General features: G+C 42.9%; 1 protein-coding gene across 8 annotated transcripts in view; it reads right to left on the bottom strand.

Moving 5' to 3' along the window:
- Positions 1 to 26,123, bottom strand: part of akna (AT-hook transcription factor) — a 127,787-nt gene that overhangs the window by 26,893 nt on the left and 74,771 nt on the right. For 6 of the 8 annotated variants that reach the window (XR_009516485.1, XM_059994043.1, XM_059994042.1 and 3 more), the window contains 5 exons: positions 20,346 to 20,449; positions 19,064 to 19,296; positions 14,481 to 14,622; positions 13,280 to 13,426; positions 12,277 to 12,389 (listed from right to left, as the gene is read on the bottom strand). Coding sequence is in view for 7 of the 8 variants with exons in the window: in XM_059994043.1 (XP_059850026.1) it covers positions 12,277 to 12,389; positions 13,280 to 13,426; positions 14,481 to 14,622; positions 19,064 to 19,296; positions 20,346 to 20,449 (739 nt within the window). In the remaining variant the exon portion in view is untranslated. Of the gene's footprint in view, positions 1 to 8,664; positions 9,645 to 12,276; positions 12,390 to 13,279; positions 13,427 to 14,480; positions 14,623 to 19,063; positions 19,297 to 20,345; positions 20,450 to 26,123 lie in introns of those variants that run through there. The other 2 variants (XM_059994046.1, XM_059994047.1) reach the window with 2 other exon arrangements.

The following is a 26,123-nucleotide window of genomic DNA, read 5'->3' as shown; positions in this document are numbered from 1 at the left end:
CATCTGGGTAAGTGAAAGGTAATAGATTTTGGGAGATCGATGTAAAATGGAAGTGCACAGTAAGTGGCTGGACCCTTTAGGAGCTCTGCTGTACAGAAGGATCTTAGAGTCATAGAGAAGTGCAGCACAGAAAAAGGCCCTGCAGCCCATCCAGTCCATGCTGACCCAGTTAAGCTGCCTACTCCCAATGAAAGCCCTCCATACCCCAACCTATCCAAACTTCTCTTAAATATTGACGTCAAGCTTGCATGCACTGTTTGCACTGGCAGCTCATTCCATACTCTTGATGACCCTCTGAGTGAAGGTGTTTCACCTCATAAGACCACAAGACAAAAGACAGGAACAGAATTAGGCCATTCAGCCCATCGAGTCTGCTCCAGCATTCCATCATGGCTGATCCCAGATGTCACTGAACCCTGTACTCCTGCCTTCTCGCCGTATCCTTTGATGCCCTGACTGATCAGGAAACAATCAACTTCTGCCTTAACTATAGACATGGACTTGATTTCAACTGGAGTCTGCAGCAGAGAATTCTGCAGATTTACTACTCTCTGGGTTAAAAAAAAATTCCTCCTTATCTCCGTCCAATTTTGAGGCTGTGCCCTCTAGTTCCGGATACCCCCACCACAGGAAACATCCTCTCCACATCCACCCTACCTAGTCCTTTCAACATTCAGAAGGCTTCAATGAGATCCTCCCACATCCTTTGAAATTCCAGTGAGTACAGGCCCAAAGCTGCCAAACCCTACTCAACCCTCCCCAATGACTACACATACTTTCAGAGATCTGGGGCCCAAAACCGTTGACAATATTCCAAGTGTGGCCTGACTTGTAGCTTCAGCATTATCACTTTGCTTTTATCTTCTATTCCTCTGGAAATAAATGTAAACATTCCATTTGCCTTCTTTACCACAGACTCAATCTGTAAATGAACTTTCTGGGAGTTTTGCACGAGGACTCCTAAGTCCCTCTGCACCTCTGATGTTTGAACCTTCTCCCCATTTAGATAATAGTCTGCACTACTGCTCCTTTTACCAAAATGCATTATCATACATTTCCCAACACTATTTTGTCTGCCACTTTTTTGCCCATTCTTCCAATTTGTCTAAGTCCTGCTGCAATTGTGTTGCTTCCTCAGCACTACTGATCACTCCGCCTATCTTTGTATCATCCGCAAACTTTGCCACAGAGCCATCAATTCCATTCTCCAAATCATTGACAAACAATGTGAAAAGCTGCGGTCTCAATACTGACCCCTGGGGAACACCACTCGTCACCGGCAGCCAAACAGAAAAGCCTCTTTTAATCCCACTCACTGCCTCCTGCCTGTCAGCCATTCTGCTATCCATGTCAGTATCTTTTCTGTAATGCCATAGGATTTTATCGTCAAGCAGCTTCATGTATGGCACATTATCAAGTGCCTTCTGAAAATCTAAGTAAATGACATCCACTGTCTCTCCTTTGTCCACCCTGTTTGTTACTTCCTTGAAGAACTCTAACAGATTTAACTGGCAAGATTTCCCTTTACAGAAACCATGCTGTCTTTGACTTATTTTGTCAAAGTACCTCAAAACCTCATCTTTAACATTAGACTCCAATACTTCCCCAACCACTGAGGTTAGGCTAACTGGCCTATTATGCCCTTTCTTTTACCTTCCCCCCTTCTTAAGGAGTGGAGTGACATTTGCAATCTTCCAGTCCTCCGGGACCATGCCAGAATCAAGTGATTCTTGAAAGATCATGACCAATACATCTGCCATCTCTTCTGCAACCTCTCTCAGGACGCTGGGATGTAGTCCATCTGGACCAGGTGACTTATCCACCGTAAGACCTTTCAGTTTGCTTCACACTTTTTACTTTGTAATAGCAATAGTCCTCGCTCCTGCTCTCTGGCACACTGCTATTGTCTTCCGCAGTGAAGGCAGATGCAAAGTACCTATCAGGTTCATCTGCCATTTCTTTGTTCCCCATTACTAGCTCACCAGCATCATTGTCCAGTGCTCCAATATTACTTCCTTTTACTCTTTACATAACTGAAAAAACTTTTGGTATCCTGCTTTATATTATTGGCTAGTCTGTCCTCATATTTCATCTTTTCCCTTCTTATGGCTTTTTTTAGTTGCCTTTTGTTGGATTTTAAAAGCTTCCCAAATATCCAACTTCGCATTCAGTTTTGCTACTTGATATGTCCTTTCCTTGGCCTTTATGCTACCCTGAACTTTCCTCATCAGCCATGGTTGTCTACACCTGGCACTTCAGAACTTCTTCCTCTATGGGACATATCTATCCTGTGCCCCTTAAAACTTTCACTTATCACCCTTAACACATGCCCGTGGGTTGTAGTCCCACTCAAGCTCAGTGTTTGCATTTACTCTATCTGTACCCTTCATAATTTTGTATACCTCTATCAAATCTCCTCTCAATCCTCTCCATTCCAAGGAATAAAGTCCTAACTTATTCAATCTTTACTTTTAACTGACGTCCTCCAGACCCAGTAACATCCTTGTAATATTTTTTGTAATCATTCAACCTTATTTATACCTTTCCTGTAGGTAGGTGATCAAAATTGCACACACTTGAAATTAGGCCTCATGTAATTTGTCTTATACACTTCAACATAGCATAAGACCACAAGACCATAGGAGCAGAAGTAGTCCATTTGGCCAATCAACATCCCATCTCTTGTCCTCAATATTTTGATTTATGAAGGGCAATGTGACAAAAGATTTCTTTACAGTGTACAGAATAAAGTAGCTGAACTTGCAACACAGTTGCACATTGGCAGGTATGATGTTGCAGGCATCAAAGAATCATGGCTGAAAGATTATAGCTGGGTGCTTAATATCCAAGGATACATATTGTGTTGAAAGGATAGGCAGGTAGGTAGAGGGGACAGTGTAGTTCTCTTGGTAAAAAATGAAATCAAATTAGTAGAAAGAGGTGACACAGGGTTGGAAGATGTTGAATCATTGTGGATAGAGCTAAGGAACTGCAAGGGTTAAAAGATCCTGATGGGAGTTGTATACAGACTCAAAACAGTGGTAAAAATATGGCCTACAAATTACATAGAAAACCTACAGCACAATACAGGCTCTTCGGCCCACAATGCTGTGTCGAACATGGACTTAATTTAGAAATTACCGAGGGTTACCCATTGCCCTCTATTTTTCTAAGCTCCATGTACCTATCGAGGATTATCTTAAAAGATCCTATCATATCCGGCTCCACCACTGTCACCAGCAGCCCATTCCACGCACTCACCACTCTGCATAAAAAACTTACCCCTGACATTTCCTCTGTACCTACTTCTAAGCACCTTAAAACTGTGCCCTCTCATGTTAGCCATTTCAGCCCTGGGAAAAAGCCTCTGACTATCCACATAATCAATGTCTCTCATCATCTTATACACCTCTATCAGGCCACGAATCATCCTCCGTCACTCCAAGGAAAAAGGCAAAGTTCACTCAACCTATTCTCATAAGGCATGCTCCTCAATCCAGGCAACATCCTTGTAAATCTCCTCTGCACCCTTTCTATAGTTTCCACATCCTTCCTGTAGTGAGGTGACCAGAACTGAGCACAGTACTCCAAGTGGGGTCTGACCAGGGTCCTATATAGCTGCAACGTTACCTCTCGGCTCTTAAACTCAATCCCACGGTTGATGAAGGCAACGGGAGATAGAAAATGCATGACACTAGGATAATGTTACAATAGTCATGGGGGACTTCAATATGCAGGAAGACCGGGAAAATCAGGTTGGTGCTGGATTCCAGGAGGGGGATTTTCTAGAGTGCCTATGAGATGGATTTTTAGAGTACGTAGTGGTTGAGCTCACGAGAGGATCAGCTATTCTGGATTGGGTGTTGTGAAATTAACCAGAATTGATTAGAGAGCTTAAGGTAAACGAGCCCTTAGGGGCAAATGATCATAATATGACCAAATTCACCCTGAAATTTGAGAAGCTAAAGTCAGATGTATCAGTATAACCGTGGAGTAAAGGGAATTACAGAGGCAATGAGAGAGGAGTTGGCTGGAATTGAATGGAAAAAACACTGGCAGAGCAGCAATGGCTGGAGTTTCTGGAAGCAATTCGGAAGACACAGGATAGATACATCCCAAAGAGGAAGAAGTATTCCAAAAGGAAAGTGACACAATCATGATGAACAACAGAAGTCAAAGCCAAAGAGATTTGCATAAAATAGAGCAAAAATTAGTAGGAAGTTAGATTGGGAGGCTTTCAAAAACCAACAGAAGGTAACTAAAAAAGCCATTAAGAAAGTAAAGATGGAAAGTAAGCTGGCCAATAATATTAAAGAGGATACCAAAAGTTTCTTACATAGAGTGTAACAGAGAAGCGAGAGTGGATATCAGACCACTAGATAATGATGCTGGAGATATAGTAATGTGGGATGACAAAATAATGGACAAACTGAATAAGTATCTTCCATCAGTCTTCACTGCGGAAGACACCAGCAGTATGGTGGAAGTTCCAGGTGTCAGGGGGCATGAAATGAGTAGTTACCATAACTAGTGAGAAGGTTCTTGGGAATCAGAATCAGAATCAGGTTTATTATCACCGGCATGTAATGTGTAATTTGTTAACTTAGCAGCAGCAGTTCAATGCAATACATAATATAGAAGAAAAAAAACATCTTATTGAGTATACTTAATACAGCATATGTATATTGAATAGATTAAAAATGACGCAAAAAACAGAAATACTATATATTAAAAAAAAAGTGAGGTAGTGTCCAAAAGTTCAATGTCCATTTAGAAATCAGATGACAGAGGGGAAGAGGCTGTTCCTGAATCACTGAGTGAGCGCCTTCAGGCTTCTATATCTCCTACCTGATGGTAACAGTGAGAAAAGGGCATGCCCTGGGTCCTTAATAATGGATGCTGCCTTTCAGAGACACCGTTCCTTGAAGATGTCCTGAGTCCTTTGTAGGTTAGTACCCAAGATGGAGCTGACTAAATTTATAGCCCTCTGCAGCTTCTTTTGGTCCTGTGCAGTAGCCACCCACTCTCCCCCCACCCATTCCAGAGAGTGATGCAGCCTGTCAGAATGCTGCCCACAGTACACCTATAGAAGTTTTTGAGTGTACTTGTTAACATACTAAATCTCTTCAAACTCCTAATAAATTATAGCCACGGTCTTGCCTTCTTTATAACTGCATCGTTATGTTGGGACTAGGATAGATCCTCAGAGATCTTGACACCAAGGAACTTGAAACTGCTCACTCTCTCTACTTTTGATCCCTCTATGAGGATTGGTATGTGTTCCTTCGTCTTACCCTTAAGTCCACAATCAGCTCTTTCATCTTACTAATGTTGAGTGCCAGGTTGTTGCTGCAGCACCACTCCATTAGTTGGCATATCTCACTCCTGTATGCCCTCTTGCCACCACCTGAGATTCTACCAACAATGGTTGTATCATCAGCAAATTTATAGATGGTATTTGAGCTATGCCTAGCCACACAGTCATGGGTATATAGAGAGTAGAGCAGTGGGCTAAGCACACACCCCTGCAGCAGAATGGCACAAACCAATTATCCAGCTCCATCTACTTAGGCTGGTATAATGCAACAGCTCAGTTGTTTACCAGATTATCAGGAGGATGGACGGCTACAGGACACTTAATATGCCCGGTTGATGGTGCGGCACACACCCCTGAGGTGCACCAGTGTTGATCGTCAGTGAGGAGGAGATATTATCACCAATCTGCACAGATTGTGGTCTTCTGGTTAGGAAGTTGAGGATACAATTGCAGAGGAAGGTACAGAGGCCCAGGTGCTGCAACTTCTTAATCAGGACTCTGGAACCTTCAGAAAGATCTGAAGGTGGATAAGCCACCTGGACCAGATGGTGTACACCATAGAGTGCCGAAAGAGGTGGCTGAAGAGATCGTGGAGGCATTAGTAATGATCTTTCAATAATCACTATATTCTGGAATGGTTCTGGAAGACAGGAACATTGCAAATGTCACTCTATTTTCAAGAAGGGAGAGAGGCAGAAGAAAGGAAAATCATAGGTTAGTAGGACTGACCTCAGTTGTTGGGAAGATCTTGGGTCAACTATTAAAGATATGCTCTTTGGGTATTTGGAGGTGCATGATAAAATAGGCCATGGTAAGTTTGGTTTCCTCAGAGGAAAATCTTGCCTGACAAATCTGTTGGAATTGTTTGAAGAAATAACAAGCAGGATGGACAAAGGAGAGTCAGTTGATGCGTACTTGGATTTTCAGAAGGCCTTTGACAAGGTGCCACGCATGAGGCTGCTTAACAAGCTACACGTACTTGGTATTACAAGAGATATCCCAGCATGGTTAAAGCAGTAGCTGAATGGCAGGAGGGAAAGAGTGGGAATAAAGGGAGCCTTTTCTGGCTGGTTGCCAGTGATGAGTGGTGTTCCTCAGAGGTCAGTGTTGGGACTGACTCTTTTTACGTTTTATGTCAATGACTTGGATGCAAAGCTTTGTTGCAAAGTTTGCAGAATATATGAAGTGGAAGGGCAAGTAGTTTTGTGGAAGTAGAGAGGCTAAAGAAGAAATTTGGACAGATTAGGTGAATGGGCAAAGAAATGGCAGATGGAATACAGTGTTGGGAAGAGTATTGTCATGTAGTCTGGGAAAAGAAATGAAAGGGTTGACTATTTTCTAAATGGAGTAAAACAAAAAAACTAAGGTGCAAAGGGACATGGGAGTCCTTGTGCAGAATTCCCTAAAGGTTAATTTGCAGGTTGAGTCTGTGGTGAGGAAGGCAAATGCAATGTTAGTATTCATTTCAAGAGGACTAGTGTGGTAAACCATGTATATCTGTCTGGACATGCCCCTCTGCTGACTGCTCCTGTGGTTCCTCCCACAGACCCCTGGATAAAGGTGATTGTGTCACTGCTTCTCCCACAGTCCAGGGTGGTCATCCGGCACGGACGTGCTCTGTTTTACTGCTAATAAAACTTTACTGCTTTCAGTATTTACTCTACTTCCAGTCTTTTGGAGTTATTGATAGTGTATCAACTAGAATATAAAAGTAAGTATGAGACTTTATAAAGCACTGGTGAGGCCTCACTTGGAGTGTTGTGAGCAGTTTTGGGTCCCTTATCTTAGAAGGGATGTGCTGAAACTGGAGAGGATTCAAAGGAGGCTCACAAAAATGATTCCAGGATCAAATGGCTTGCCATATGAAGAGCATTTGATGGCTCTGCGTTTGTGTTCACTGAAGTCCATGTAGATAGTATCCACTGCCTTTCGTTCATCAACTTTCCTGGTAACTTCCTCAAAAAACTCCAGAAGGTTTGTTAGACATGACCTACCATGCACAAAGCCATGCTGATCATCCTTAATCAGTCTATTTCTGTCCTGCAGGTTCACAGCCCCCTGAAAGTGGCAACACAAGTGGATTGGTATTTGTTGGGTGACATTTGGAGTGTAGTTATAGATACAGGGGGAATGCTGCCTGGATTAGAGAGCATTAGCTATAAGAAGAGGTTGGGGAAATAATGTTTGTTTTCTCTAGAGTGATGGAGCCTGAGCAGCAACCAGATAAAAGTTCATAAAATTATGAGAGATATAGGTCGGGTATATAGTAAGAGTCTTTTTCCCAGGGTGGAAATGTCAAATATGAGAGGGTAAAATGTGAAGGAGTCAGACAGTCCAGAAACAGATTCTTCAGCCCCACTCATTCTCACTGACTATGGTGGCCACCGATCTAGTCTCATTTGCACCATATCCCCAATTGGGGGTAAGTTGAAAGGCAGTGCAAAAGAAGATGTATTATCAACATTGAGCAGGAATAGACTGCCAGGGGGCGAGTAAGAGCAGATACAATAGCAACACAGGTCTTGTTCCTGTGGTATACTGGTTCCATGTCCTCACTCTGTGACACTCTCATTCTCTTATTGACCACGTAATCTCCTTGATACAACAATCACCTATCCTCTAACTGAGATAAGCACAAAGAACTATCTGACTTCCCTTACTCCCATGTTTTGAAAACTTCAGTGCAGCAGTTTATAACGTAATGTAAAGAACGTGGACTATGGCGGAGTATTGTATTCTCCAACGCATTCCCTTCTGCTGAGGCTATACTGCAGCAGTCTACACAGAATGCTTCCTTAAACGGGCTTCCTTGATTTCTGGTATTTTCTGTCACTTTTACAAAGAAGTATGGGAATAAATGGGACAGATAGACACATTTTTAAATCAACAATTTCAGCACTTCTCATCTGGAATTTAACAGCACTCTGGTACATGAACTTGGAGCAGTTCAGCAAGAAAGTTCTCTCAAGACATTATTATGATGGATTCTTCCTGTGGATCATATTTAATCCACCTGCTAATTCTCGACCCTTCCTTGTTCTCCGTTACTGCTTTGCTGTTGGTGTTAACTTCTGCAGCATCCTTTAGTTCAGTGATTCTGCATTACTTAAACCTTTCTTCACTCTCTGCCTTTCACAAAGTGAGACGCCTGCTGCAGCTAAACAGCTGGCCAACATCTCCTACCAGAGACTTGTAAATTTTGCGGGAAGGAATGCAAGGAAAGTTTTGAAATGGCCACTCTGTGTTCACTGAATATGACACTGTCTCTAATGTCTGATGGTACAAAAGACATCAGGTTCTGATAAACGTGGGCTGGATATAGAATGCTCGGAAAGGAAGGAAGATGAAATCGCTGAAGACGGCAGTCAGCTGCTGAGTAAATCCTTGAGAAGGGCAAAAGCCCAACTTAATGATGGTTCTTCTATATTTGTTCACAATGAAGAAACACATTATTACAGCTTTTATGTGAATTTTATTACCATGATTTATCACTGAAAGGGAATAGTCTCTGATTTTCAGAGTAATTGAGGCCAAAATGGTTTGCTGTATATTGATCAGCCCCAGATAAACCAGTGCTCCAGGATCACCACCTCTAACATTAGACAGGCATTGCCTTGGAGAACATAGTACAGAGTTCTACACCATGTAATCTCAGTGGATACATTGAAGGGTGGGGGGACTGTGGGAGGTGAACCATTCAAACTAGAAACGACACTTCCATGTTTCAAAGCTTGGTCCCCACAAGGGGGTGAAGTCCTCCTGGTTATGTGACTGTTGTTGGAGCTAGCCCCAATGACTAACACGATATGTGGGACCAGCTGTAACATTGCAGTGGCCAGAAATGAAAAGGTGGAAGGATTGGAGTAGCTAGTTGACAATGGGCTTAGTCTATATGTCTCAGGGTAGGGTTGGGCTAGAAGTGAACTATGTAACATTTCCAGTATTGACTCCAATCATAGCAATATTCTGTTTTACAATGTCTCTGATTGAAAAAGCTGCTTTCAAAGTGAAGAACTAATCTTATGGATAAAAGTTCTAATGTCGCTGTGGAGTTCAATAAGTTCTTCCAATAGCTCATTGTTTCTCTTTTGTTCCTTCATGATCTCACGCTGCAGGGTAAGATGATTCTTGAACCAATAGAAAGAAGTGTCTGAATTCTGAGATCTCTGCTTCCCTCCCCCCATCACTGCCTGTTGCCTCGGCAGTGAAGAGGCCATCTCGTCAGTTCTCAGTGTCAAGGGTTTCATGTTTTCTTCCCTTCTCTTTTCTGGCACTAACTTCTTTTTAGTCTCTTTCTGGTTTAGATGTTGAAGTGAAGAGGGCCTTTCTGTGTTAGTGACAAAACATTTGATATTAAAAGGCATGAGAAACATTTTGGATCTTTAACCTAACAATATCAATATCACTGATCTGTTATAATCTCTGCTCTGATTTATTCTACAGATCTAGGGATTAAAATTACAAACAATGAGTGAAAAATTCATTCAAAATAAATACAATCAAGGAATGAATTTCCTTATCTCACTAATTTTTGCAGTAAAGGAATCACTCATGTACTGTAAGTATGAGAGAAGATTCACTGGAGTTTAGAAGAATGGGGGGAGGGGGGGATCTCATTGAAACCTATTGAATATTGAAAGGCCTAGACAGAGTGGATGTGAAGAGATGTTTCTTATAGTGGGGATGTCTAGGATCAGAGGGCACAGATTTAGAATAGAGGGATGTCCATTTAGAACAGAGGTGATGAGGAATTTCTTTAGCCAGAGTGTGGTGAATCTGTGGAATTTGTTGCCACAGATGACTGTGGAGGTCATCACTGAGCATATTTAAAGCCGAGTTTGACAGGTTCTTGGTTAGTAAGAGGGTCAAAGGTTTTGGGGAGAAGGCAAGAGAATGGGGTTGAGAGGGATAATAAATCAGCCATGATGGAATATTCGGCAGACCAGAAGTGATGGGCCGAATAGCCTAATTCTGCTCCAATGTCTTATGGTCTTCACAGTGTATATCAGAGCTTGTGCGGATTCCTCAGCACGTTCGCAAGGCTCAAACGTGACCACACTGATGAACCAGCACAAAATCAGCTTTGGTGACTGAACTTTGATTAGCAATCTCCAATCTTCATAAGCAAAAACTTGAGTCAACAAGGAACACCCTAGACTTGCCCTGTAGTCTGGCTCCTCATCAGTGTGAACCAGGAGGCCCAGGTCCCCCTGCACACTGGTGTTTATCTGTAAATAAGGAAGCAGGACATCCTGTGTTGTTCAGAGCTGCTTGTTCTGCACCCAGTGGGGGGTAATTACTGTCCTCATCTATAGCTGTGTATGAGCTGAAGTAGGTAAGGATGCCACACTTCCTTTCCTGAAGGATATTAGTGAATTCACCAACTACTAAGTACTTTCGTGATCACCATTTTAATTCCCAGCTGCCTTACAGGGGTTTAACGTCCACATGTTAGGACATGCGGACATCAAGAAAGCAGGCTTTTTCCAGAGGGTGGGTGAAACTAGACCGAGAGGTCATAAGTTAAAGGTGAAAGGTGAAATGTTTAAGGAGAACATGAGAGGGAACTTCTTCACTCAGAGGATGGTGAGACTGTGGAATAAGCTGCCAGTGGAAGTGATGGATAAGGGCTTCATTTCAACACTGTGTAAGTACATGGATGGGAGGGGTATGCAGGGCTATGGTCCAGGTGCAGGTTGATTGGACTAGGCAGATTAATAGTTTAGCATGGACTAGATGGGCTGAAGGGTCTGCTTCTGTGCTGTAGTGTTCAATGACTCCATCACTTTGGACTGGTAGCTACTGTTTGGGATGACAACCATCAATCGAACAATAAAGCCAGTTAACACACAAAATGCTGAAGGAACTCAGCAGGTCAGACGCTATCTGTGCAAAAGAATAATCAGTCAACATTTCAGACCAAGACCCTTCTTCAGGACTAAGGAAGGGGGAAGATGCCAGGATAAAAAGGTAGGGGGAGGAGAAAGAGGCTGGCTGGAAGGTGATAGGTGAAGCCGGGTGGGTGGGAGAGGTCAAGACTGGGGAAGAAAGATCTGATAGGAGAGCAGAATGGACTAAAGGAGAAAGAGGAGGAGGAAGGGACCCAGTGGGAAGTAAAAGACAGATGAAAGGGTCAGAGTGGGGAATAGAGGAAGGGGGCCGGGGAATTTCATGCCATCAGGTTGGAGGGTAGCCAGGTGGAATGTAAGGTGTTGCTCCTCAACCCTGAGGGTAGCTTCATCTTTGCACAAGAGGAGGCCATGGACAGACATATTGGAATGGGAATGCAACTCAGAATTAAAATCTCTGGCTATTCAAAAGTTTTGATGGGTGATGTGGAGGTGCTTGATGAAGTGGTCCCCAATTTACGACTGGTCTCACCAATTTAGAGGAGATCATGTCAGGAGCACTGGACACAATAGACGGTCCCAGCAGATTCGCAGATGAAGTGTTGCCTCACCTGGAAGGACTGTCTGGGGCCCTGAATGGAGCTGAGGGATGTATGGGCAGGTGTAGCACTAGGCCTCTTGCAGGGATAAGCGCCTGTACGGAGATTATTGGGGGAGAGATAGATGAATGGACAAGGGAATCATGGGGGGAGTGATCCTTATATTACAGCATGGTAACAGGCCCTTTGGGCCCAACGAGCCTGTGCTGTCCAATTACACCCATGTGACCAATTAACCCACTAACCCGTACGTTTTTAGATTGAGTGAAGAAAGCTGAGTACCCAGAGGAAGCCTACATGGTCACAGACAGCAGCTAGAACTGAACCTGGGTCGCTGGATCTGAAATAGTGTTACTACCATGCGGTCCGGTAGGAGTAGTGGAACATTTATCAACAGAGGCACTCAGGATGTGTGAGCAGAGATGGTAGACACCTCGTGAGGAACAAGCCACTTTATCAGGTATTTTCTCACAGAGCTTTAACTAGTGTGAAAATCTCCGAACACACTTACTGATTTCGGGCTCTGATCCAAAGTGTGGGATTGGTTTTGAGCGGCTGTGACTTGCTGAAGGTTTGTTGCTTGTCTGGCCCTCTCCCTCCTCCTCACTTTTCTGTGAGAGTTTCCTTGAGAAGAGAATCAGAGCGATGCCTGAGATGAGTCACACTGTGGTTTGGGATTTGACACATATAAAACTCAGGTCAGAGACTAAAGGACAGAGGTCAGAGGGCAGTGACAGGGACCTTCTCCAATTTAGTTTAAATCTCCAGCTGTTTTTTGACATCATTACTAAAGAAGATGGGTCCTTTCTTCGCCTTAGTCAGTGTCCCCTCAGTCTCCTCTCCTCCAAACACATTCAGCTTATCAAATTTTTTCTTGTAACTTGGCACCACCTTCGTAAATCTCCCCTCCATCATCTCCTGTGATAGTATATGTTCCTGGTAAGATGGCAGCCAGAACAATTCACAGAACCCAAACCTGTCAGGCATCACATACAATTTGTAGGTAACCTCTCTGTTCTTGAACTCTATTCATGAGGTAAAGATAGATTAACTTGCTCTGGTCCTTTTCTCTGGGCATACACTTCAAGGTCTTGAGATTCCTCTACACCTCTCTATATCATCCCACCTACTATCCATTCCCATGCTGTGTTGCACTTTGTCCAATGCATAACACTCCATTTCTCTGCATTCAGATCCATTGATCATTTTTTTGCCTTGAATAGCCAGACTGCTGCGGTCCATGTGCCTCCTCAATGTCAAGCATCATATCAAATCTAGGATCATTTCCCTTGGGGTGGGGGGAATCAAAAAGCAGAAGGCATAAAGTAATTGGTACAAGGATTAGAGGAGAAACTAGGAAACACTTTTTCATATGGTCTCGGTTGCACAGCACGTCATTGTCCAGTTCCCCACTAGCATTACAATGGATGCATAGACAATCAAAAATAAACAGGGTATCAGTGCTTCTTTGCGTTATCTACTGGTTTCTGAGGTAACTCTAAGTACTTACTGACCTCCTGAGGGAACGCCGGTGAATAACGTGCCTTCGAGGTCTGGGTGGTGGTGAATTCCTTTCGGAATCTCCTTGGGGCTTCGGTAAAATCTGCTGCAGGCGATCCCGGAGTTGTGAAACCTCTGCTTGCAATGCTTGAATCAGCTCACTGCAGGCACAGGGTTAGAAGGCAAGGATTAAAGAATGCAAGCGAAGTATCAACACTTGCCTGAGAAATTACAGTCCAGAAATTAGTTTGGAGAAATTGATGCTTGTTAGAACACAGTTGTTTATGCACTATTTCAGTGCTTTTGAATTAAAAAGACAAGATTTTCTGAATGAGCTCCTTGTTGTCCATGGATGGGATGTGAGCTGCACCAACAGGGTCCCCAACAGAAATGGTGCTGAACATCTTGTTGAGTCTCTGCTCACGCACTCCCACCTGACTGCAGGGCGGGCAGTCCAACACTCAATGTTATATATCTTGTAGGATGGTTAAGAAGGCATATGGTGCATTGGCCTTTATTGGTCAGGGGATTAAGTTAAAGAGTCACCAATTCAATAAAACCCTCATTAGATCACACTGTGTTCAGCTCTGGTTGCTTCGTCACAGGAATGATGTGAAAGCTTCAGAGAGGGTGCAGAGGAAATTCACCAGGATGCTGCCTGGGTTAGAGAGCATGTCTTATGAGGAAAGTTGAACTAGGGCTTTTCTCTTTGGAGCGAAGGAGGGTGAGAAGTGACTTGATAGAGCTGTACAAGATGATAAGAGGCATAGATTGAGAGGACAGCAAGAGAGCTTTTCCCAGGGTGGAAATGGCTAATAAGAGAGGACATAATTTTAAACTGATTGGAGGAAAGTATAGGGGGAGGGATCTCAGAGGTAAGATTTTTACATGGAGTGTGGTGGGTACATGGAACACACTGGTGGGGTATTGGTAGAGGCAGATACATTTGAGACATTTAAGAGATTCTTCAATAGGCACATGGATGATAGAAAAATGCAGGGCTCTGTAGGAGGGAAGGGTAAGATTGATCTTAGAGCAGGTTAAAAGGTCGATGCAACATTGTGGGTCAAAGGTCCTGTACTATGACGGAACGTTCTTTGCTCAGGCTGACACCTGCTCATTCTATCAAGATCAGATTTTTAATGATCTCCTGACTGTAGCTTATTCAGTCCCATGGATGTGTGGCAAGAAGTCAAGACTCTTATTGTTACTCACTCTCTAGTTGATCGAATGTTTAAAAGGCTGGGACTGTACTGAACTTTAGGATGGGAGGTTAAAGGTGACGAGATCAGAGACGAACGTTGACACCTCTGCCCAGCACAGGGACCGAGACCATCAGCTTCTGACTCCATGTGACCTGAGATAAACCAATAACAAACCATAACCTTTAATTCCAGATATCCAATCACAAAAACACACCAAAAACATATCTCTCTCTCTGCTCTTGACAAGGTTTGGATCTGGTTTGCCAAACGGCCCTGGATCCCAAGTCCTAACCTTTTTTAACTAGTTTTCCACATAGGACCTCATTGAAGGCATCACCAAGATACATCTACTGAGCTGCCTTCACCTATACACTTTGCTAATTCTTCAAAGATTTTAATCGAATTGGACAGACAAGGTATGTACTTGGTGAAATCAAGTTAGCTGTCTCTGATTATTCTCTGCCTTTCTTAGTGATCATTAATCTGTGCTCTCAGATTTTTTTCCCCTGTACCTTCCCTATCATGGTATCAGTCTCATGGGTTTTCCTTGCAGTCCTTTTGGGAAAATGGACACCAGGTCTGCTGATGTCTGATGCCTCACATGTCTAGCCAGAGCATCAGTAATGTTCTCCCTTAACCACCATGGCAGCCTGGAACACATCCCTTCCAGCCTCAGAGCTGGACCCACCTCTCAGCCTACCAATCAAATCAAATCAAGTTTAATCATCATTCCACTATACAGTGTTCCTCTGGGGCTAAGAAACAAAAACATACACATTCAAAATAGCGACGAAGGGGGAGAAAACAGTCATGTAATCTGATGCCCTCCCTCCTACACCAACTCCTTAGCCACATATTAAACTGTGTAATTTTCTTGGTTCTGACCTCACTAGCACATGGTGTGGGTATCTTTCCTGGGGTCACACCTTGGAGGTCCTGCCCTTTAACTTAGCACCTAAGTCCCTGAATTTCCCATGCAGAACCTCATCACTTGAAGGTAAAGATGGAATATGAAAGTAAGCCAGCCAATAAGATTAAAGAGGATACTAAAAGCTTTTTCAGATACATAAAGTGTAAAAGAGAGGTGAGAGTGGATGTCAGACTGCTGGAAACCAATGTTGGAGAGGTAGTAATGGGGGGGGGGCAATGAAATGGCAGAGGAACTGAATAAGTATTTTGCTTCAGTCTTCGTGGTGGAAGACACTAGCAGTGTGATGGAAGTTCCAGATGCCAAGGCTCATGAAGTGTGTGAAGTTACCATAACGAGAGAGAAGGTTCTTGGGAGATCGTAAGGTCAGGAAGGTAGATAAGTCACCTGGAACAGATGGTGCACACCCCAGGGTTCTGAAAAAGGTGGCTGAAGAAACTGTGGAGGTAGTAATAATCTTTAAAGAATCACTAGATTCTGGAATGGTTCTGGAAGACTGGAAAATTGCAAATATCACTCCACTGTTCAAGAAGGGAGAGAGCCAGAAGAAAGGAAACTATAGGCCAGTTAGTCTGGCCGCAGTGGTTGGGAAGATGTTGGAGTTGATTATTAAGGATGAGGTCTCAGGGTACGTGGAGACACAAGATAAAATAGGCATAGACAGCATGGTTTCTTCAACAGAAAATCTTGCCTGACTAATCTGTTGGAATTCTTTGAAGCTGTATAGACACTGGAGAATCGGTTGATGTTGTGTACTTGGATTTTCAGAAGGCCTCTGACAAGTTGCCAGACATGAGGCTGCTTATCAAGGCTATGAGTCCATGGTATTACAGCAAAGATTCTAGCATGGATAAAACAGTGGCTGATTGGCAGGAGGCAAAGGGTGGGAATAAAGGAAGCCTTTTCTGGCTGACTGCAAGTGACTAGTGGTGTTCCACAGGAATCTATGTTGGGACCAATGCTTTTTAACGTTATATTTCAATGATTTAGATGATGGAATTGATAGCTTTGTTGCAAAGTTTGCAGATGATATGAAGATAGATGGAGGGGCAGGTAGTTTTGTGGAAGTAGAGAGACTACAGATGGACTTAGCCAGATTGGAGAATGGACAAAGAAGTGGCAGGTAGAAGACAGTGTTGTAAAGTTTATGGTCATGCACTTTGGTAGAAGAAATGAAAATGTTGACTATTTTCTAAATGGAGAGAAAAATACAAAAAAAAAACTGGGGTGCAAAGGTACTTGGGAGTCCTTGTGCAATATTCCCTAAAGGTTAATTTGCAGGTTGAGTCTGTGGTGTGGAAGGCAAATAAAATGTTAGAATTCATTTCAAGAGGACTAGAATATAAAAGCAAGGATGAGCCTGTATTTGCTGGAATTTAGAAGAGTGAGGGGTGACCTCATTGAAACCTATAAAATGGTGAAAGGCCTTGATAGAGTGGATGTAGAGAAGATGTTTTCTATGTTTCCTATGGTAGGAGAGTCTAAAACCAGAGGACATAGCCTCAGAATGGAGGGGAGTCCTTTTGGAATGGAGATGAGGAGGAATTTCTTGAGCCTGAGAGTACTGAATCTGTGGAATTCTTTGCTACAGGCATCTGTGGTGGCCATCTTTATGTATATTTAAGACAGAGTTTGATAGATCCTCGATTGGTCAGAGCATGAAGGAATACGGGGAGACAACAAGAGACTGGGGATAAAATGGCAGAGCAGAATCGATGGGCCAAAAGGCCTATTTCTGTTTGTACATCTTATGGTCCTATGGTCTTCCCTCACTTTATTCTACAACTACAAAACCTGCTTTGCCTGTGAAAAGCAGTGAAAAATGTTCAATTAGGACCTCACCTACACCTTCTGGCTCCAAGAAGTTAATGCTGCTTTGCCCCACTTCTATAGACTCTGTGTCCATATCCTAAGTAAACACAGATGCAAAAAAAATTATTTAAGATCTCCCCCATCTCTTCTGGCTCCACACATGGATTACCATTTTGATCTTCCAGAAGACTAATTTTGTCCCCTGCAATCCTTTTTCTCAGCATACCTGTAAAATCCCCTAGGATTCTCCTTCACCTTGTCTGCTCAGGCAACCTCATGCCTTCTTTTAGCCCTCCTGACTTCATGCTTTCTTTTCTCTCTTATCCAGTCCTCAATACCCCTTGACATCCCAGACATCTTGTACATGTCATCCCTGGCCTTTATTCCTGACAGAAACATGTTGGCCTTAAACCCTTGTTATTCCTTCTGTGTCTGCTTCTCACGTTACAGGTGTGGACTTACCTGTGAATGGCTGCCCTCCAGTCTACCTTTGCCTGGTCCTGTTTCTCATTCTTCAGGAGTGGACTTACCTGTAAGTAGCTGCCCTCCAGTCTACCTGGTCCTTCTGACATCAGTGAATTTGACCTCCCTCATTTAAAGATTGTTATTACGGTCCAACCCTCTCCTCATCAATAACCACTTTGAAATATACAAAGTCACTGTTATTATTTCCAAAGGGATCTTCACAGACACACACTCCCACTCTACTGAGTCCAATCCCATAATAAAGTCCAACAATTGTCACTTATATCAATGATCTGTATGATAATGTGGTTAAATGGATCAGCAAATTTGCAGATGACACCAAGATTGAGAGTGAACAGCAAGGAAGGCTATCATGGCCTGCAGCAGGTTCTGGACTAGCTGGAAAAATGGCTTGAAAATTGGAAGATGGAATATATTGCAGGCAAATGCAAGTTATTGCACTTCAGTGGGTACAACTAGAGAAGGTCTTACACAGTGAGTGGTAGGGCACTGAGGATTGTGCTAGAACAAAGTGATCTGGGAGAACAGGTCCATCATTCTTTGAAAGTGGCGTCAAAGGTTGATGGTGTCATAAAGAAAAGTTTTTGCACATTTAAGTACGAGAAATGGGTTGTTAGGTTGAAGTTGTAGAAGACATTGGTGAGGTCTAATTTTGAGTATTGGATACAGTTTTGGTCACCTATCTCCAGGAAAGGGTCAAATAATTTTGAAAGAGTACAGAGAAAATTTACAAGGATGTTGCCGGGTCTGGAAGGCCAGAGTTATATGGAAAGATTGAATAGGTTATGACTTCATTCCTTGGAATGTAGCGGATTGAGAGGAGATCTGATAGATATATACCAAATTATGAGGGGTATAGACAGAGTAAACACAAGCAGGCTTTTTGCACTGAGGTTGGAAGGGATTACAACTGGAGGTCATGGGTTAAGGGTGAAAGGTGAAAAGTTTAAGGGGAACATGAGGGGAAACATCTTCTTTTAGAGGGTCATGAGAGTGTGGAACTGCTGCCAAGTTGGCTATATGAGCTTGATTTCAACATTTAAAGAAGTTTGGATAGGTATGTGGTTGGTAGGGGTATGCTCCTGGTGCTGGTCAAGGAGGCTCAGCATGAACTAGCTGGGCCAATGGGCCTGTGCTGTGCTCTTCTATGACTCGAATTCATTAAGAACTATCTGCAAATGGCATCAGAAAGCCTGCTTCCCCTGCCAACTATGTTTAAACCACCTCACAAGAATGCTGGTCCCATTCTGGTTAAAGCACAAAATGTGAGACTTCTGAGGTTTGGTCTGGTTGGCACATGAAACCCCACTCTTTCCCAATGTCTACCAGAGACCCCTCTCATCAAATCAGAGAAACATTTCACTTACTGATGAACGTGTCCTGCTCAAACTCATTGATTGTGCTGCCAACACGGAACTGTGGAGAGCTGGTTTGGGAATGACCTCCTTGGACAATACTTTCCCATCCCTGTCGGTCCTGGCTGATGGTGAAGTGGTGGTTCGCACCTCTCTGAGGAGCCTCCAGAGAGCTGAGGGCTTGCTTAGGTTGTGCCATTCCTCCTGGGGGAGATCTCAGTAATGTTTCTCTCTGGCTTGGAGATCTGTGGTGGGAAAAAGTAAATACTGGAACTGACTTGTTCAGAGAGGTAGTAAGTCACTCTGCTTATTTAACTGAACCGAATGTCAATGACTTTCCATTGTCTCAAGTGATGTGACTCTCTGCACTGACAACAGTATTAACACATGCTGTTCAGAGGTACAGCCCCAAGTATGAAGAGTTCAGATACTTAGGGGAACCGTGGGAGCTCCTTCCCTCCCTCTCTCTCCACCATGTATCAATATAGCCATCTCGCAGTACTGTCTATCTTCCAGGCCAGGAGCCTACACTCCATCTTCAGCTGCTCATTGTGCAACCAACTCTTTTAAGTACAGAATAATGAGACTTAATTGGCTGGAAACTTAAAACGTTAAACTTGGAGCCCGTCTCCAATCTCTGTGCCTTTGTGCACTCTCTCTGACTGTGTCCCTATGGGCTGCTGATGAGTCTGATTGAATTTTCTTTGCCAGAATATCAAACACAAGAAATTCTGCAGATGCTGGAAATCCAGAGCAACACACACAGAATGCAAACGTTGCTCAAGAAGGTCTCACGTGAATCCTGATGAAAGATCTCAGCCCAAAACCTTGACTGTTTATTCCCTTCCACAGATGCTGCCTGACCTATCGAGTTCCTCCAGCATTTTGTGTATATTTGTCAAAATGTTTTACCCTTTGCCTTTTTGGTAAATTCTATTAATTGACTCAAATTTGGCTTAAGCCAATGTGCTGGGAACATTGTGCCAAGACCAAGAACCTTGCAGTGGTTAGACTGGATGATGTAACAGACACCAGAGACCTTAGAGGTTCAAATCTAGAGCAACACACACAAAATTCTGGAGAAACTCAGAGGTCAGACAGCATCTGTGGAAGAAATGGATAAGTGAAGAGCCTCAGCCCCCAACACCATCTGCCCATTTTCCTGCCCTACCTGTTGAGTTGTTCCAGCTTTCATCTGTGTTGTTTGAATCTCTAATGGTCTGGCATCCACACATGAAACAAAGTCTTTATGCTAGTGTAGAGTATTTTATTTTGCTCATGCTTTGCCGAGTACCTGCTGAGGGGGTGGTGGTGTTCGGGAGAACGGACGGCTGGAGTGATCCGGCTGACTTCAGAGCCCACAAACCCGCTGTCTGTCTCCGGAGAAATAATGCCTTCCTGAAAAATAAAGAGAGGTTTGCAAAGCTGCTAACCGAGAGGATTTGATCATAGGTCAGCCCTGTTCTCACTGGTGCCTGGACAGGCTGGAGCAGCGGACACACACCATTCCCAAGAAATCACTAGATCCCCTATGAGAGGCTGCCAGACCAGGCTGAGCTTACTGAGGGAGATGAGAGAAATACAATAAACTGTTCCAACAAAGTTAATGAATCGAGCTGACACAAGTGTGCACACAAACATGTGTTTAGCATGCACACAGCTAAAAATACACATATATACTTACACCGATATGTGTGTACCATGTCACATCCATTTACATGCATGTAAAAATACATCTCACACACACTTCACGCATTCATACATGTATGTGCAAATACATCTCACACACACTTCACGCATTCATACATGTATGTGCGTGGTGTAAGTAATGTTCAATAAACAAAACCTTCTGATGCTCTATATCAGAAATTAAAGTAGAAATTGCTAGACCTAGTTGTCAAACAGCATTAACAGGGAGAGACTGGATAACAGTTTCGTTCAAAGACCCTTTCACCTGAAAGGAATTTTGAAATATTAACTGGGGCTCTCTCTCCATAGACACTGGCTGAACTGATGAGCTTCCAGCATTTTCTTTGTTTGTTTCTAGTCTTGGAGGAATTTGGAGAGACCCTTTTGCTTGTGAGAGGCACAAATGGAGCCTCATTTCTCAGCTCAATATATCTTGAAATCTGTGACTAATTTCTAAAATAAACTCTCACTCATCATTTTCTGATCTGCATTTTTGGAATTAACATTTTATTCTGCAATGTTATTGTTTTATCTTGTTCTAGCTCGATGCACTGTGTAATGATCTGATCTGTATGAACAGTGTGCAAGACGAGCTTTACACTGTATCTCACATCTGACAATAATAAACCAATACTAATTCAAAACTGGGCCATTTGCGCATTTCTTCACCACAAGGAGCACATCACCTTTACATTCCAGAACATCCTAAAGCCGCTTAAATTAATTCCAAGGGACTAAAATCTCATTGAGATTTCACTCTGAGAGATTAGTGTGCTCTACAATGTCCCTGGCTCTTAATCTGCAGTGAATAAAGGCAGGTCACTGGGAACGAACACCAACATCTCAGAGAGATGAGAGTAGGGGCAGCAGCTTGCCCGCACATCTGGCACCACCTGGTGGATATTAATGTAATGACAGTTGGTGTCCAAAGTCCAGGACAAGATTAATGCTAATATTTGTTATTTATTTAAAGATACGGCGGGAACAGGCTCTTCTGGCCCTTTGAGCCATGCCGTCCAGCAACCCACAGATTTAACACTAGCCTAATCATGGGATAATTTACAATGACATTTACCCTACTAACCAGTATGTCTGGTTGGTGCGGCTGTAACGAAACCCAATTTCCCTCAGGATCAATAAAGTATGTCCGTCTGCCTGTCTGTCTTTGGACTGTGGGAGGAAGTCAACCTGTGCAGGTGGGAAGGAATGTATAAGCTTGCTTACAGAGGACAATGGAATTGAACTCCAAATGTTGATGCGCTGAGCTGTAATAGCATTGTGCTGTTATAGTACGATGGGGCCCTTAAATATGTTCAATAAAAGGAAATGGCTAGCTATTGGCTCCACTGAGGAGGGCTCCAGAACTAAAATACCTTTGAACAACCTAGGGCTACACTCCTTCCTGACAGTGTCATGGAAACTGCCCAGTTGGTGGGTTTCTGTACCCTGCTATAACACACAGGCCTGGTAATATTTTTGCTTTGTAATTTATATTTCTGTGTCCCTAACATTTAACTTTCAACAATTGGGAATCTTATAAAATAAATTTGATTATTTGATTATTGAAAATGGTTTAGAGGTATCACTGATATATAATTTAGTGCCATTGAGTCACGAGATACAAATTTAGGATGCATTGTTAAATTATTTCTCCTGGTTACAATAGCTCAGGAGGGTGCAGCGTCAACAGCAGAACAGAGAACAAAGTGACAGAGAATTAAATAAGTTATACAGTGGATATATTCCTCTCTCTGTATTTCCCTTTTAACTGAAGCCTTGACTTTCTCATTGGGATATGACAGCCAGTGTTGTTTGGTAATGACAATCAAAGCTGGTGCACCTCGAGGATGTTGTGCTTAGCCCACTACTCTACTCTCTCGACATTCAGTGTGGCTAGGCACAGCTCAAACACCATCTATAAACTTGTTGATGACACAATTGTTTGCAGAATCTCAACTGGTGATGAGGAGGTGTAAAGAAGTGAGATATAGTGCCAATAAAAATAAATCACTCCCCTTCAGAGTTTTCATCTTTTATTGTCCCATAACATTGAATTACAATGGATTTCATTTGGCTTTTTATGACACTGATCAACAAAAAAAGACTTTTTTTGTGTCAAAGTGAAAACAGATCTCTACAAAGAGCTTTAAATTATTTACAAATATAAAACAAAATAATTGATTGCATAAGTATTCACCCCTTTAATGTGATGCACTAAATCATCACTGGTGCAGCTAGTATCATATAATTATTTAAATGGTGATCATCTGTGTTCAGTCACAGTGTTTCGATTGATTGTAGAAAAATACACCTGTATCTGGAAGGTCCAACTGCTGGTGAGTCAATATCTTAGCAAAAATTACACTATGAAGACTAAAGAACACTCCAAGCAATTCTGAATTCCGCCTTTCTTCCATGGCCTTCTGTCCTCTCCTTATCAGATACCCCCTTTCCCAGCCCTGTATCTCTTTCACCAATCAACTTCCCAGCTCTTTACTTCACCTCCCCCCACCCCCGGTTACACCTACCACCTTGTGGTTCTTCCTCCCCTCTCCGCACCTTCTAACTCTGACTCTTCATCTTTACTCCCCAGTCCCAATGAAGGGTCTCAGCCCGGAATGTCAACTGTACCCTTTTCCATGGATGCTGTCTGGCCTGCTGAGTTTCTCCAGCATTTTGTGGGTGTTGCTTGGATTTCCAGCATCTGCAGATTTTCTCTTGTTTGGGTGAAAACTATCCACACATACTCAAGACTGTAATTGCTCTCAAAGGTGGATCTACTAAATACTAACTTCAAGGGGATGAGTAAAAATGCAATCAATTGTTTGTGTTTAATAATTGTGATAAATCCAGACCAACTTGTAGAAATTTGTTTTCACTTTGATGCAGAAGAGTCCTTTCCGTTGATCCATGTCAAAAGAGCCAAATTAAATCCACTGTGATTCAATGTTGTAAACGTGAAAACTTCTGGAGGGGGAGGGGGGGTGAAGGCTTTTTATAGGCACTGTGGATCAGATGGTTGAGTGGGGTCACAGCAACATCAGCGTGACAGAGGAATTGCATTGGATATCAGTGTGACACAGGAATTAGACTGACCATCAGTGTGCTAATGGAATTACACTGACCGTCAGTGTGCTAATGGAATTACACTGACCGTCAGTGTGACACAGGAGTTACACTGACCGTCAGTGTGACAGAGGAATTACACTGACCGTCAGCGTGATAATGGGACTACACTGACCATCAGCGTGATAATGGAATTACACTAACCAGCAGTGTGATAATGGAATTACACTGACCATCAGAGTGATAATCGAATTACACTGACCATCAGTGTGACACAGGAATTACACTGACCATCAGTGTGATAATGGAATTACACTGACCATCAGCGTGACAATGGAATTACACTGACCATCAGTGTGACACAGGAATTACACTGACCATCAGCGTGATAATGGAATTACACTAACCAGCAGTGTGATAATGGAATTACACTGACCATCAGAGTGATAATCGAATTACACTGACAATTAGTGTGACACAGGAATTACATTGACCATCAGTGTGATAATGGATTTACACTGACCATCAGCGTGACAGAGGAATTACACTGACCATCAGTGTGATAATGGAATTACACTGACCGTCAGTGTGACACAGAAATTACACTGACCATCAGTGTGACAGAGGAATTACACTGACCGTCAGTGTGACATACACTGACCATCAGAGTGATAATGGAATTACACTGACCAGCAGTGTGATAATGGAATTACACTGAGCAGCAGTGTGATAATGGAATTACACTGACCATCAGTGTGACAGAGGAATTACACTGACCGTCAGTGTGACATACACTGACCATCAGAGTGATAATGGAATTACACTGACCATCAGTGTGACAGAGGAATTACACTGACCATCAGCATGATAATGGAATTACACTGACCATCAGTGTGACACAGGAATTACACTGACCATCAGTGTGATAATGGAATTACACTGACCATCAGTGTGACAGAGGAATTACACTGACCATCAGTGTGACACAGGAATTACACTGACCATCAGTGTGATAATGGAATTACACTGACCATCAGTGTGACAGAGGAATTACACTGACCGTCAGTGTGACGTACACTGACCATCAGAGTGATAATGGAATTACACTGACCATCAGTGTGACAGAGGAATTACACTGACCATCAGCATGATAATGGAATTACACTGACCATCAGTGTGACACAGGAATTACACTGACCATCAGTGTGATAATGGAACTACACTGACCGTCAGTGTGACACAGGAATTACACTGACCATCAGTGTGATAATGGAATTACACTGACCATCAGTGTGACAGAGGAATTACACTGACCATCAGTGTGATAATGGAATTACACTGACCATCAGTGTGACAGAGGAATTACACTGACCGTCAGTGTGACGTACACTGACCATCAGAGTGATAATGGAATTACACTGACCATCAGTGTGACAGAGGAATTACACTGACCATCAGCATGATAATGGAATTACACTGACCATCAGTGTGACACAGGAATTACACTGACCATCAGTGTGATAATGGAACTACACTGACCGTCAGTGTGACAGAGGAATTACACTGACCATCAGTGTGACACAGGAATTACACTGACCATCAGCGTGATAATGGAATTACACTGACCATCAGTGTGATAATGGAATTACACTGACCATCAGTGTGACACAGGAATTACACTGACCATCAGTGTGATAATGGAATTACACTGACCATCAGTGTGACACAGGAATTACACTGACCATCAGTGTGACACAGGAATTACACTGACCATCAGTGTGATAATGGAATTACACTGACCATCAGTGTGACACAGGAATTACAATGACCATCAGTGTGACACAGGAATTACACTGACCATCAGCGTGATAATGGAACTACACTGAGCATCAGCGTGATAATGGAATTACACTGACCATCGGTGTGACAGAGGAATTACACTGACCATCAGTGTGATAATGGAATTACACTGACCATCAGTGTGATAATGGAATTACACTGAGCATCAGCGTGATAATGGAATTACACTGACCATCAGTGTGACACAGGAATTACAATGACCATCAGTGTGACACAGGAATTACACTGACCATCAGCGTGATAATGGAATTACACTGACCATCAGTGTGATAATGGAATTACACTGAGCATCAGCGTGATAATGGAATTACACTGAGCATCAGCGTGATAATGGAATTACACTGAGCATCAGCGTGATAATGGAATTACACTGACCATCAGTGTGACACAGGAATTACAATGACCATCAGTGTGACACAGGAATTACACTGACCATCAGTGTGATAATGGAATTACA

This window comes from Hypanus sabinus, chromosome 18, assembly GCF_030144855.1.
Source record: "Hypanus sabinus isolate sHypSab1 chromosome 18, sHypSab1.hap1, whole genome shotgun sequence".
NCBI lineage: Eukaryota > Metazoa > Chordata > Chondrichthyes > Myliobatiformes > Dasyatidae > Hypanus > Hypanus sabinus.
This window is presented reverse-complemented; position numbering and strand designations above follow the sequence as displayed.